This window comes from Pelmatolapia mariae, linkage group LG13, assembly GCF_036321145.2.
Source record: "Pelmatolapia mariae isolate MD_Pm_ZW linkage group LG13, Pm_UMD_F_2, whole genome shotgun sequence".
In the NCBI taxonomy this organism is placed as follows: domain Eukaryota; kingdom Metazoa; phylum Chordata; class Actinopteri; order Cichliformes; family Cichlidae; genus Pelmatolapia; species Pelmatolapia mariae.
Genome location: NC_086238.1, coordinates 35983450 through 35998085, shown reverse-complemented (window position 1 = coordinate 35998085; position 14636 = coordinate 35983450). Strand labels below are relative to the sequence as shown.

Genomic DNA, 14636 nt, shown 5'->3' with positions numbered 1-14636 from the left:
CTTTAACATTCCGGGTACTTATCTTAACTGACATAAAGGAAAAGCAATATATATTTTGTGCTGTTTACATATTTAATTAAATCTACATTTGACCAGTCTGAACCTATTAACCCATATAATTGAACATAAGACAAAAACACTGGTTCCCAGCAAAACCTGACCCAGACACTACTTATTTTTAAATCCTGTGTTACTTATACTTTTGGTGAAAGTAGACCAGCAATGAAGAAAAACTCAAGCTAGTTGTCTAGTCTAGCTAGTCCCCTACTTTGCATATAAACTTCACAAATGTGAAAACACGGTTACGGTTCATTTGTCCGGAGTTTTATTTGGAGAACGGTTTTAGGAGGGTTGAAACTGCCACTGTGGACAGAACAAATACAGAAATATTTACAGCATTTTAAAAAGAACATTCAATGAAAAATAGACCTTATATAGTGACACTCTAGGAAGCTGTATGTGTGCTACAGAGGTCACACTCCATCCTTTAGCTAATGCAGACTGATCCACGTTCTGCCAGGGGGTGGAGCCACAAGTTGGCCACCCATGACAGCTGTTAATGAAGACCCAGAGGGCTCGACACACACTCACAGAGCTCAAATAGTTTTTTTGCAGAACTGTTTCTCTATAGGGACACATTTTAATTGTAATTAGCTTGTATGCTTTACCAACAACTGGGGGAAAAAAGCTTTATCCACTGTTACAGATTTATTTAATCACTTGAGGGTTACCGTACATAAAAAGCTTATATAATAAGAGTAAATGAAGAAAAATCTTGGCCCTACAGTAATTGAAAACACAGAAAAATACTTTATTCTGTGCCAGCCCAATGTTAACCCATTAAATGGCCCAAGTTGGGAACCACTATAAAAATAGTGTGAATCCGCCATAGCATTCAGTTAGAATTAGCATCATCAACTGGGATGCAGTTTAACCGCTTCACAGTATATTTAAGGTGCCATGATGAAGAAGAACAAAAGCAGCATTAGTGATAGAAGGAACATGTAGATTTGCACTATAATCTCAAGGCTTTTCTGTTTACACTTAGTTTTGCTGACCAAGCATTCTCTTAATGAGTCTCATATAACAGAGCTTGCATATCATAAGAGTGTGTGTGTGTTGCAGGAATGGTTTGCATGTGTTATCCCGATGGCAGGAATCTGTTTTCAGTCAGTCTAGTTTTGTGTTCAGGATTTCGCTGTGATCACCGGTCCAGCCAGCATATAGAGGGGTAGCGCTCGCTCAGCGTCTTGCGCAGATGAGCGCTCTGCATCTTATCCCTGGTTTCCACCACACACTCCACCTGTCAACACACACACATACAGTTAGTCTTCTTACGTCACTCTCCGTCTCACACACACACTCTAGAATTAGGGCAGTGAGAGGTTTGCTTGTTGCATTATGCAACACCTTTCACCTCCTGACACTAGTTCTGAATAAGCAGTACAAATTGTCAGTGGAGACTGTGGGGGTAAGAATGCAGAGCCAGGAGATCACATGATAAGTCTGCTCCATCCCTGAGCTTTAGAAATGAAGGAGAATAAAACAAATCCATTATTTAAAAAAGCTAAGATGGCCCAAGATTTATAGTCATTTTACAGTCAAGTTACGTCATAACTTGACTGTTGCATAGCAACACTGTGTTTGTAACTTGCTAAAACAACAGCCAAAATTGGCTAATGGTTGTACCAGACCAAGTAAAGCTGTAGGTGGGTAGTGAACTGAGCAATGCTACTTTTTTATATCTTTTAAATATGTATTTGTATTTTTGGTCTTTTAATTCCCGCCAACTCCCTGACAACTCCAAGCCAAGAGTTCCACGGCAATAAAGGAAAAGTGGATGAGCGGATTGGAGAGGAGAAGGAAACAGAATGAAGTGAAGAGGACAGATTAGTCGCCTACCTTTGCCTTGAAGAGCTCTGACTTATCGCTGTGTCTACGATGGCAGACGTCCAACAACCTGGGAGGAAAAAGACAAAAGAGGCGAAGGAATGAATAAACTAAAGGTGGCACAGGGCAACGTTAAAAACAAAACCGATTAAGTCCGAATAGGTTCCTACTCTACCTGACGTCCTCTCTGGTCAGAACATCCAGCAGCTTAGCCATGTCTCCTGGCCACTCTCCCAGCTGCACTGAGAACTTACTGATCCGGTTGTCCAACACCAAAGCTCGGTCCATGCACTGCCTCACCACTTCCAGCTCCATGTTAGCACTGCTCACCACCACAGCCACCCTGCAGAAGACACAGAGGAAGGCTTAGTTTATCTGCAGCCAAAAGGATTAGCACTGCTGACATTGTTATGTTGCCAGAATGTGAGCTTTTCAGGCGTTAAGGAAAACAGAGTTAGGCTATATTTAAAATACATGTAGGTATATATATATATATATATATATATATATATATATATATATATATATATATATATATATATATATATATACATATATATATATCTTTGAGAAAGAAACATATCTATATATATATATAGATATATGTTTCTTTTTTAGTGGGAATTTGCACTGTTTGAAAACTAGAAGGTCAATGAGTGAAGAGAAATTACATGGTTCAGGTAGGAAACCGTGAAATTAATACACTTGACCCATGTTACTAAATGTGTTATGTTACTAAGATACTAAAACATCAGTTAGTACTGCACAGACACAGAAACTCTCATTCCAAGTCGTAATATGAATGTTAGACTGACTCTTCCAGGTAGAGGTATCCATTCTCTTTGGCCAGATGGCAGGCGTGGTTCTGGGAATCGCGGCCGGTGCGGCCGTAGGAGATAACCATGGCGCCGTAGTCTCTGTAGATCCTGAGGCGGGGCGAGGAGCAACTTGACGGCATGATGACAAACATCGGGATCTTCAGTTCCACCGCGTGGTGCGCCACGGCCATGTAGAAGTTACAGTCAGTGGCCACGATCACACCCATCCTCTGCTGCTCCTGCAAGCACAGAAACACACGCCTGACATATAATCACATGCAACAAATATGCACGCACAGCACACTTCAGTGGATCCTTTCAGCGTCTTTTTCAGCTCCCCCGCCCCAATGTACCTGCGTGAGGGAGGTGAGCAGGTACAGCACTCCTCTCTCCTTCACAGAGCCGGTGTAGTGCAGGTGCTCCTTCTTCAGGTAGATCTCCATCCCGTACTGTTTGGACAATCTGGAGTACTGAGCACACAAAAGAAGCAGCATATTTCAAGAGCTCCAGCAGCAAAAAACCACTCAGGTGCTCACATGCATGCTGAAATAGTTTTCACTTCATATAATTACTCCTGACGTATGAAATCCATGGTCTTTGCCCCGAGTCATGTTCAATTTTTATGTTATTTTTGCATGAATTCACCTTAACGCTGGTGCTCATCCAGCTCCAGGAGTCTCTGCCTGCTCTTTGCTTTTTGCCAACAGCCGTTAATCCAATCTGCTTCGCACTTGGTGGGCATAATGCAATATAAAGTATGAAGCAGATATGAGGGCTCCTCCTAATTTGGCTAAAAGCTGCAGTGCATTATTAGCGATGATGTCCCCATGAGGGCTTCACCTTTGGGTGATCTTTAGTTATTATCACCTGTTCCGCTAACAGTTTCATCACCAGTAGTTATGTCAAAGCAAGCCTCAATTAAAAGAGTTTTTCTTTGTGCGTTTTGTGGTTATTAGCAGCGACACACAACCACGCACAGTGAAAATGCAGAGATGTGCAGAGACATTATAAAAGAGGGACATGGCACTCCTGATTTGAAACTAATGGGAGGGTCTTGAATCAGCAAAAGTATAACGTCCAAGGACCCAAACCCACTCTAGAGACTAACTGAAACTAAACCCACCTAACCTAAAAGTGTAACTCTACTTCTGGGGGGGATTATTTGGGGAAAGCAAAAGCACATATCTGAGTTTTTTGTTTGTTTGTTTTTTCCTGGTGACTACTGAGACGGAGAGAGGTGGTTCAAGGTGGGTGACAAGTGACAAGGCCTTCTTCTAGAGCAACTCTGCCTTCATCACTCCATCAATTTACATCAATTCTGACACTTCTGTGTATCCAGTTTGCACTCAGATAGCATTACACTGTTGTCAGATCACATTTAACTTAAGGCATACTCTAAAATGAATCCCTAACTTTCCCATTTTTAAGCAAAAACAAACATGTTTAGAACCTGGTACAAAAAAGCTCTGCACAACTTAATTCTAACATAAAATCATCTATTTAAAATGTATCAAAGTAACACAGACCATGAATGCTTTGTTCAGTTTTTCCATGAGCAAAAATCTGCATCCCATTCAGACTAGTTCTGATATTAGTTCACCCTCTTGTGGTCCTTTTACAGCAATCTTCCTTAGATATGTGATGCCTGGCTGCTGTCCTGTCAAATTAAACTTCTGTCTAAACTGAAGGAAGTGATGTCAGCTCCCAAACAAAGGTCAAAGGTCACCTTTATTGCACGTTCTCCTGCACTTATTCTGTGTTAGTGTACCGTGCAAGGCGTCTTCTGCATCCCTGACTGGATCCTGAAGGCTGCCGCGCTGATGTCCTCGAAGCGGAGGTACTGGGCAGGAGGTCTCGGGATCATCCTGAACTCGCTGACTCGCCTGGTTTTGGGGGGGTCCATGAGGACAACCTCAGGAGCCATCACTACTTTGGTTTCGTGGACTTTCACATCACCGTTGAGAAGTTCTTCCACACCAAAGTCCTTCAGACGCTCCGGTTCAATAAGGGTGGGTCTGCGGCCCACGGTGACGTTACTGACGGGACCATATTTGTAAGAGCTACCGGGCTGACTGGGGCCCAGATACAACTCCTCTCTGAAAACCACAAGCAGGCATTAGGGGTGTCACTTAAAAATCATATCAAATCATATTCAGAAAACTAAAGTGTGCTTCTGCACAGCTGCTGAGTCCTTCTCATTTAAAACCATAAGATTACAGCTCCTGATCCTACCTTGGTCTTTTTCACAGTGTAAATTTGTAATTTTCTGCACACATACTACTGCAAGCTAACACAGCAAAATAACACACGGAGGCTTTAGCAAAGTACCACACAGTCATGAGCTGGAGCGCAGCGAGATTTGATTTGCATCTTCCAAACCCCGAAGATAAAAAGTGAGCAAATGTGAGAACGCTGATGTGAATATAATAGCTTTTCCAATTAAGCAGGTTGTTGGCGTCCACTAGCTCTCAAATCATGAAGGTTATTTCTCCCAAGTACGTAAATGCACCACCAGAGGGAACTTTTAAAACCGATTACTGTTTTCAGCTGCATGTTTTTCCACAGTGAGTAGCTTTGCAATCAGCTTGTATCTGGTTTCCAGTATTAAACCAGTCGTTTCGGAAAGATAGGGAATTTTTTTAAAACATTTTTTAACAGCAGGGTATGCTTTGGAAATAGTAACATAGTACTATATATAGTACAATAGAACATCTGTCAAGCATCAGATCTGATTTATTACTTGCTACTCATGACAAATTAACACAATTTTAAGATATAAAGAAAAACTAAAACCGGACCAACAGCTTGAGAAAACAATTTAACAAAAGTTTATTGGCACAAATTCTAATTTCTATCCTCTGGATGTCAGCCAGAATCTAGGGCGGAGTTGCGAGGCCTTTGGCAGACAGTATCAGCTGATATTTTCTACATTTTAAAAGTATACATCATCACTACAGCTCCAAGTTTTATTAATAATCGCACATCGTTTGCCCTCATAGATGTGAAGCAACAATTATGAGCATAATTCACCTGAAATATATAAAATCAAAGGTTTATTTACTCAAATTATTATTAATTTTTTTCACTATTCTGATATTTTATTAAAAAGAGAATCCATTAGTTGCAAACTGACTGATTAATCACTCACAATCGTCAGTCAGTGTGTAAATTAGTTGACTCCATTCAAGAGAATAGCACTAGAGTTGTTCTGAAGTGTAAAATCTCTTTCTGAGGCGTGCCTACAGTACTCCTGTTTCTCTATGTTGGAGCAGCTGACTGGTGACCGGCTCACGGCTGAGTAAAACCAGTTTCCCCTCTTCCAAACCCCACCCACGTCCCCACCTGTCATCCTTTCACCCCTATTGGGTCACTAGGTCACCTTGGGTTGCTGAGTCAAAAAAGACTCATCAGACTGTACCCAAAGCCTGGACAGGAAGTTTAAAAGTGTTTACAGGAAGTGCAGCTGAGTAAAGAGTGCATCTGACATGCTGAGAAAATCAGCAACAATCCAACAACAAAGCAGAAGTCAATAGCGTAGTAAGACTCGGATCCCTCGGGGTCGCAGCTCCTGAGCTCCTGTCCTTAAAAGTCGTTTCCATTGGCTCTAGTGCACTTAGCATCCACTTCCTGTTTCCTCCTGCTCCTCCTCGCCAGTGGTGCTAGATTTTCTTGAGTGCAGCAGCAGCAGGAGAATGAATGAATGAATGAATAAGTAAAGACTTTCCCCCCTGCTCCCTCGCCACATTGCAGCGAAACAGACTTCACAGACCTTCCATATGGAATAATTCAATAGGCAGAGCTTGGAGTAGAGACGCAGACAATAGCTGGCAGGGAAGCAATATCAACAACAGACGCGGCGCAGCGGCACTGGGCTCAGAGCCGAGCTGTGATTATGTGGCACTGAGTGACATGTGACACCGACGTGACAGCACAGAGTCGCGACCGCCGACCCCAATGCGTACGTAAGGTCTCTGATAGGCGTTGGGAATTAGCGAAGCATTATGGGAGCTTCAGCCAATGCCAGGAATATAAATATTGCAGAGAGATCGAAGCCAACTGAACACGTGTAGCGCAGAACAGAGGTGGACGTAATGAAGGGCGAGTTTTACATCGACAAGAGAGAAATGGAAAGGAAAACGAAACCGAGGCGTCTGAATTTAACCAAAGCTATTTCACCCCCACACATTTGATTAGCCTCCCGCATCTGTCTCTCTCTCTTCTGCTTTCTGTCTCACACACACTATTTTCCTCCCCCTTTCCTCTCCTTGGGGGCATTGAATCTTTGATCAGACGCTGAAGCTATAAACATTACCAGCTGGCCTTGTGCTCCACATAAAGAGGTCAGCCGAGTCGGGGGCGGAGGCACGGGAGAAACGTGAGGGGGTGGCGGGGGCACATTTTCAAGAGCAGTAACTCTACTCTGGGAGGCCGGCGGTGCCCACAGCAGACATCTGGGAGAACTTCTCCATTTCAGAGACACTCTGAATCAGCTGAAAACAAACCCTCCTCTGACACACACACACACACACACACCCTATCAAACACGCCAGAATAGACAAAAGGTTGTGTTCCTCTTTTCACAAGTGAGTAGTAACACTTCTACCATCTGTTTTCTTACGGGAAAATTATAGCGCAGCCACAGGTAGCTGTTTAAGACAGGGAAAAAAAATGGAGGCTGTCTGCGATCTTTTCCCACTCACAGATTTGTGTGTAAATCAGGGTTTGTGAAGGAAACCAGCTAAATATGCCAAAGCTGACCTTTCTGAGCTTTGCATTTGTCTCTCTGCTGCATGGATCACGTCGGAACAGGTCACGACGAAAGTGTTAATAACTATTCAGCTTCTGACAAGAGTGTAGTTTTAGGTTGCTGTAAGTAGGGGGAGGTTAACCTTGGGTGACTGACTGTTCGCTGTCCTGCAGTGCAGCTGAAGTTAGACCAGAAGGCCTTATTGCAAGAAAATCATAGTTGAGTGGATTCAGTTTTTCTCACCAAAACACACTGTGTGTTAGTCTTGTGTCTACAAAAGTGCTGAATCCATTTCCTTCCTCCTCATTTGCACAGCCAGTGTTTGAGTATTATGAGTTGTGCAATATACAGTAAGCATGGCTGCTTCTTCTACTGCTCAGCTGTTGAACTATTGCTAGGTTATTCTGAGCTGCCAACTGTTAAGGAGCATGAACGAGACATACCCTACACAGGAAGGTCTATGCAGTTGTCCACATGCTTCTGGTTCTTGCACATGCACAAAATAAACCAATCTGTTACACACTGATTAAACTCTTGCTTTAAAGCACTACTGGAGGTTTAAAATCTACAGGGTGCCTTTAGTCCTTTGCTTTAGCCATAGAAATGCCTGAAATGATACGAGAGAGGCCCATTCAGAGCTTTTGCCATTTGAAATTATTGGGATTTCTGAGCGCATTACACACAATGATTGTCATCTGACTCACAAACATGATCTGACTAAGCTAATAACACTGTCCAAAGTGCAGACTATAGAAAAAGAAAGTGATCTCATGAATTTAGCGATTTGGAGAACCTCGATCAGACATTTCCTGTTGCTGCTAATAAGACTTTCACAATGATGGGGGAATTTTAGAGCTAACAAACTGTTTCGAGTTCATCAGTACTGCTTAGATGTCTTGACTGGACAGCTCTCCCTAGGTCATGCCAGGGCATCCTAATTAGGTAATGTCATAAAACTGACTCTGTAAATCCTAAAAACATTACTTTCCTTATTTTTTTGTGCTTGATGATTTACTTGTGCAGTTGTCATCTTGTATTTTCACCAAACCTTTCCAAAGATTCGGGACATTAACTGCTACCCTGACACTGTTCTTTAAAATTTTATGGCACAATTATTAAATCCTTATTCTCCAAATGACTGTGAGGCATCCAGACTCTGAGGTAGCAAAGAAAGCCTAACTCACGATGCTCCCTCCACCATGCTCATGTTACTGCACATCCAAAGTAGCCTATTTCAAATGTTAGGCAATCTGCTATTTTGGCTCCTGGTTGGTTGAGTCACTGTTTTTGTTATTCAGGGTTTTTCATAAACCGGATTCATGAACAATGATTAAAGCAAGACCTGGTACTTTCAGTTACATCCTGCTTTCAGGAAGTAACAGAATTTATAGTAGTCATGGTGTAGACTTTCACATTTTCAGCAGTGTGGAGGTATTTCGAGGTATTTCACTGTAGTTACATCAAAAGATTTCATTTATATTTTTGGAAAAGTTTTTAGTTTAAAGAGAAACTGCAGTCATGTTAGTTGGCACAACTAAAAAAAACAGAGATGATGATGACATCACTTGCTCACTCTCACTGTTGTCACAGTTTGTAAAACACTTATTTGGAAGGTTTTACTGCACTTGGGATAAAACAACACTTAGTCACCAACTTCATTAATATTCTCTTAACCTGTTTGTCAGCTCCAAACGTGACATGAGTGCATGTAGAGAGGAGGTGGACTCACACTGAAAGCCTAATCCTTGTCCAATTCAATAAAGATGAATAACGTTGATATATATTTTTTCTTTGTTGTATTTTGAGCCTATTGTGCTTTATTTTCTTACCAATTCAATAAATGCCTACGTTATTATTTACGAGGGCTACTCTTGGAATATTCCAGAACCCACACTAATTGTCATCACACCATACTGAACCATATATACTTAAGTGTCAAATCTCATTATTAAGGGTGCAGAGATCATCAAATGCTTATTAATGTAACAGTGTATCAGCAGATACTCTAAACCAAGGTATCTGTACTGAATCGGAGGAGGAAAAAGTTGGATCAGTGGACCACTAACAAACACTAACGTCACTGAACAACAAAAATAAAAGAACATGTTACCAAAGATGAGCCACTGGGTAACTAAACTAGGCTTAAGTTAAGCTACTGTGGCTGTGCCCACCTGAGGAGATATTTGGGGGAATTTCAACCACCACAAATGTGCTCCTGTGAGTTCTTCCAAAAACCCAACTGCACAGTACGCGATGTGGATAATGCTGCGTGTCAAGCAAATGCTGACCGGCATTTGCTTGACGTCTTCTGAAGCAGGTCCTGGACTCAGTTGGACCTTTCCTTCTGGTCCTGATCAATGCCTGTCTCAGCTCTGGTTGTTTCCCAACACTTTTTAAGCATGCTGTTGTTCAACCTCTCCTCAAAAAGCCTAATCTGGATCCATCTATACTCTCTAATTATAGGCCCATCTCCAATCTGCCCTTTCTGTCCAAAGTATTGGAACGAGTTGTCTTCAGGCAGCTCCAGTCATTTTTAGACAACAACAGTCTCTATGAGAAGTTTCAGTCTGGTTTTAGAGCTCGTCATAGCACTGAAACCGCCTTACTGAGAGTTTTTAATGATTTGCTTTTAACTGTAGACTCTGGTCGTGCTGCTGTCCTAGTAACCTTAGACCTGACAGCAGCCTTCGACACTGTCGATCATAACATACTGTTATCCCGCCTAGAACACTGTGTCGGTCTGAAAGGTACTGTTTTAAAGTTTTTCCAGTCCTACCTGGATAACAGGAGTTTTTCTGTTCACCTTGGTGAACTGTCATCTCCCAGAGCTCCTTTAACTTGTGGTGTACCTCAGGGGTCCATTTTAGGCCCCCTGCTGTTTATTTTGTATTTGCTCCCTCTGGGCGATGTGCTGCGCAAACATAATGTGTCCTTCCACTTTTTTGCTGATGACATTCAGATCTACCTCCCTCTGAGGTTAGACTGTAAGGACTCTTTGCAGCCGTTATTCTCCTGTCTGTCTGACGTTAAGTCTTGGATGGCTCTTAACTTTCTACATCTAAATGAAAGTAAAACTGAAGTCATTGTGTTTGGGCTTCCTAAAGACCCTAACCCTTCTTTTGATTTTATGGGACCCCTAACTTCTGAATGTACTTCCTCCATTAAGAGCCTCGGTGTTACTTTTGACAGTGCTTTTAAATTTGATAAACAAATCAGCTCCGTAGTCAAGGGATCTTTTTATCACCTACGGATTTTAGCTAAAGTCAAGTCCTACCTGTGCAGGAACGATCTAGAAAGGGTGGTCCATGCTTTTATTACTTCACGGCTGGACTACTGTAACTCCCTTTATGCTGGTTTAGATCGTTCCTGTTTGCATCGCCTCCAACTGGTGCAGAACGCTGCTGCTCGCATGCTGACCGGTTCCAAAAAGAGAGACCACATCACTCTGGTCCTCTGCTCTCTCCACTGGCTCCCAGTTGCTTTTAGGATTGATTTTAAAATTTTACTGCTGGTTTTTAAGGTTCTTAACGGCACTGCACCTCCTTACCTGGCAGAGCTTCTTAGCATTTACTGCCCCAGGAGATCTTTGAGGTCAGCAGACTTGATGCTTTTAGATGTTCCCAGGTACAGATTAAAGACTAGGGGAGAGAGGGCTTTTGCTGTGGCTGCACCCAGACTGTGGAACAGTCTACCCCCTCACATCAGATTCTCCACAAGCCTAGGAACTTTTAAAACTGCTCTTAAAACTCACCTATTTTCATTGGCTTTTAGCAAGGTTTAACCTATTGTTTTTAATTTATTGTTTTATCAGTGAGGTACTTATGTACCTGTGTTTTTATAGTATTTTATATTTGTATTTTATTGTACAGCACTTTGGTCAGCCTTGGATGTTTTTAAATGTGCTTTATAAATAAACTTGACTTGACTTGACTTGACCGGCCGACAGGCGGGCCGGAAAAGAGACGGAGCGGCGGAGTTCGTCGGGAACAAGAGAAGCAGCAGGAAAAGTGCAGACAGCGACAGTGTTGTTTTTAAACACTCAGGTTGATGTCACCTCTTTGTCTGTTTATAACTTTGCTCTTTTCCGTGGCTGACTGATGGACCGACAAAAGCACAAGAGCAGCCCACAGAGCGGCTGTACGACATATTTTTGACTGCCCCCGTTTGACAAGAGATGCTCTCTGCAGGTAGATGGGCCGCCTAAATCTGTAAGGTAGAGTCTGCAAGTTACCATCGACGAAGCATAATTTCTCCAGAAAATGTAAATGGCAATCTGTTAGAACAAACAGTCAAAGTTCACTGTGAAACTACTTAAAAAATAAAAGTCCACTGCAAACTTCCAGGTAAAGCCAGCAAATGACAAGTCGTTTAGCAGTTAAAACTGGTTGATTAGTTGTTGATTAGTCTTTTGGGAACGGTCTAATAGTTCCCAGTGAATAATTAGTTTCAAAGGCACAATTTTTGCTTAGTTTGAGGTTGGTAGTACCTGCCAATGTGGCCTTTAGAAATTCTTCTTGGAGCCTTTTTCAGCTTTTTTCCAACCCAACGCCTCCCATCACCTTTACTGGAACACCTGACTCTGAGTAGCTTCATTAGCACACAGGTTCATGTAGTCTCCAAACTACACTGTCAGTACATTTCAGACAGTCATCCAACCTGCAAATGTTTCTGTAGACAGATTGTGTTTGAATATAATTCTTTTTCAGTTCTTGATTTTCATTTTCAGCTGATCTGCTGATAACTATCTCCTATACAGTTTTCAGGCCCCTCTTCTGTGGAACCAGCTTCCAGTTTGGATTCAGGAGACAGACACTATCTCTACTTTCAAGATTAGGCTTAAAACTTTCCTTTTTGCTAAAGCATATAGTTAGGGCTCGACCAGGTGACCCTGAATCCTCCCTTATTTATGCTGCAATAGACGTAGGCTGCCGGGGATTCCCATGATGCATTGAGTTTTTCCCTTCCAGTCACCTTTTTCACTCACTATGTGTTAATAGACCTCTCTGCATCGAATCATATCTGTTATTAATCTCTGTCTCTCTTCCACAGCATGTCTTTATCCTGTTTTTCTTCTTTCACCCCAACCAATCACAGCAGATGGCCCCGCCCCTCCCTGAGCCTGGTTCTGCCGGAGGTTTCTTCCTGTTAAAAGGGAGTTTTTCCTTCCCACTGTCGCCAAAGTGCTTGCTCATAGGGGGTCATATGATTGCTGGGTTTTTCTCTGTATTTATTATTGTGCTATCTACTGTACAATATAAAGCGCCTTGAGGCGACTTTTGTTGTGATTTGGCGCTATATAAATTAAATTGAATTGAAAATTGAATTGAATTATAATCAATAATGAAAAACACTGATGAAGACTTTGCATACGTATCCAGTCATAGTGTGAAATACGACTAAGAAAACAAGCAAACAGTCAAATCCCAAAGATGGAAGCACCAAATTTTGACATAACTAATATGTAAAGAGTTGATGTGCTAACTGCTTCCTGTTTAGCTGCTGTCGCTTAGCTGTTCACATCAAACCGAAACCGTCATAAAAACCAAATGATAACTTTTACACTAAAAACAAATAATGGAGGGTCTTTCCCATAAACACACCTCAGTGAGCTTCTGTGTGCCGTGTGTTTCACGTAGCTTCCTCCATCTGTGTGTACCCTGGCTCTTCTGCTGAGTGGAAACATTATTTTGTGTGTGTGTGTGTGTGTGTGTGTATTATAGTTTTAACTCTTGCCCACTGAATGGCACATTGTAAAGAAAAGGCCCAAGCATTAAGCAGCCCTATTAACAAACCTGTGACATCACTACTGGACATAGGAGCCCTGTTCTCCACATAATAGAACTATTGAAACCCCTTCACTACCATCACTGTCCATGCCACAGCACACTCTGGCAGTTAAAGCCATGTGCGAAACCCATCACCTGTTGCAGCTTAGTGTCTGGCCTGAATATGAAGCCTGTGGGCATTTCGAAGGCACTGTTGGATAGTTATTGGTCCCAGGAGCACATGGGGAGACCGAGATAGAGCTGGAGCGTGTGTGCGTGTCCTTGACGTGCTTGGCACAGAGCCAGAGGAAAAAATAAACTTTACCTGACCAGCTGTGTCATACAGTCCCAACAAGTACTGCTTTCCTCCGACGTTGACGCTCACTGTAAGGAAATGACAAAGAGCAGTTTAGAGGAGGAAGCAAGGGGTGAGGGTGGGGAGTGCTGGTGGGTGGGGGGGTCCCAGCCCCTCTGTGCTATGAAGACGGCAAATAAGTGGTTTTGGTTATAGCAACAGATGCAATGCAGTTGGAGGAAGAGTGGTGGGGTGGGGGGGTCTCTAAAATCTCTCTTCTGTTAGATTCGCATGTGGCCAATTATCAGTGAGCACAGAGCGGCAGCAGTTCAGCATGTCACGCTATTATGAGATAATAAAGACAGAAAGGCGAGCAGCAGAACTGTGTTCCTACCTGCATAATGATCAAAGACCGTGGGTACATACTCCTCTGGAAAGGCGTCATTGGCATAGCTCATCAGCAGACACGTTTTACCCACCGCACCGTCTCCGACCACGATGCATTTTAACATGATAGTACCGGTTCCGTTTGCCATGATCCCGACCTTCCCAACGACATCATCGGCCCCTGACGCCCTTGTTATCCCGACCTCCTCCTCCTCCTCTTGCTGCTGCTGCTGGGCGGTGATCCACGCACGGCGGGCATCACCAGCGTCGGAGGCGGACTGCGCGGCTCACCGAGTCGGGCTGGAACTGCATCGTTCTCCCCTCCTCCCCACCACCCATCAGGTTCTTCCAAATGTCAGTGAGTTACTTTTTTTTAATTTTATTTTTTTGTACTATTCTTTTTGTCAGAAAGAATAAGATCCCCAAGCCGGTTTTCAAATAAGCTGTCTCCTTAAACCCAATATCGGAAGCGTTTTATGGGAGAAGCAGTCTGCCGGTACTGCATGTCCACCGTGCCCGCTCCCCGGTGCAGCCTGCGCTCTTGCTCCCTGGCGCACTGTGCCGCTGGTGGATAAGGTGGGTGCGCTTAGCCTACTGAAGAGGCGGGGCTTGGGTTTAAAACCAAGGGGCTCCGGATAAAGTACAGTCCGCCTGCTGTGAATGCCTGGATCACACAGTAATTAGCCATTTACGCTTCATTAGAAGGATCCTGTGTGCAAACATTAGATTTCTCT

At 42.9% G+C, this 14636-nt stretch overlaps 1 protein-coding gene across 1 annotated transcript; it reads right to left on the bottom strand.

Moving 5' to 3' along the window:
• Positions 1–308: 308 nt before the first annotated feature.
• On the bottom strand, positions 309–14266 carry LOC134639886 (uncharacterized). Its single transcript, XM_063491399.1, has 8 exons — positions 13910–14266; positions 13546–13604; positions 4477–4804; positions 3062–3178; positions 2706–2947; positions 2066–2233; positions 1903–1960; positions 309–1303 (listed from the first exon to the last, which is right to left on the bottom strand). The coding sequence occupies exons 2-8, from the start codon at positions 13560–13562 to the stop codon at positions 1205–1207; spliced, it is 1029 nt and encodes a 342-aa protein (XP_063347469.1). The 5' UTR covers positions 13563–13604; positions 13910–14266; the 3' UTR covers positions 309–1204.
• Positions 14267–14636: the final 370 nt, after the last annotated feature.

What these genes read in the sequence shown, in the direction of transcription:
- LOC134639886 (XM_063491399.1), bottom strand. An exon ending in TGCTCACCTCCCTCACGCAG is followed by an intron (nt 2,948 to 3,061) that starts GTACATTGGGGC and finishes CTGTGCTTGCAG; the next exon opens with GAGCAGCAGAGGATGGGTGT. An exon ending in CAGAGCTCTTCAAGGCAAAG is followed by an intron (nt 1,304 to 1,902) that starts GTAGGCGACTAA and finishes GTGTGTTGACAG; the next exon opens with GTGGAGTGTGTGGTGGAAAC.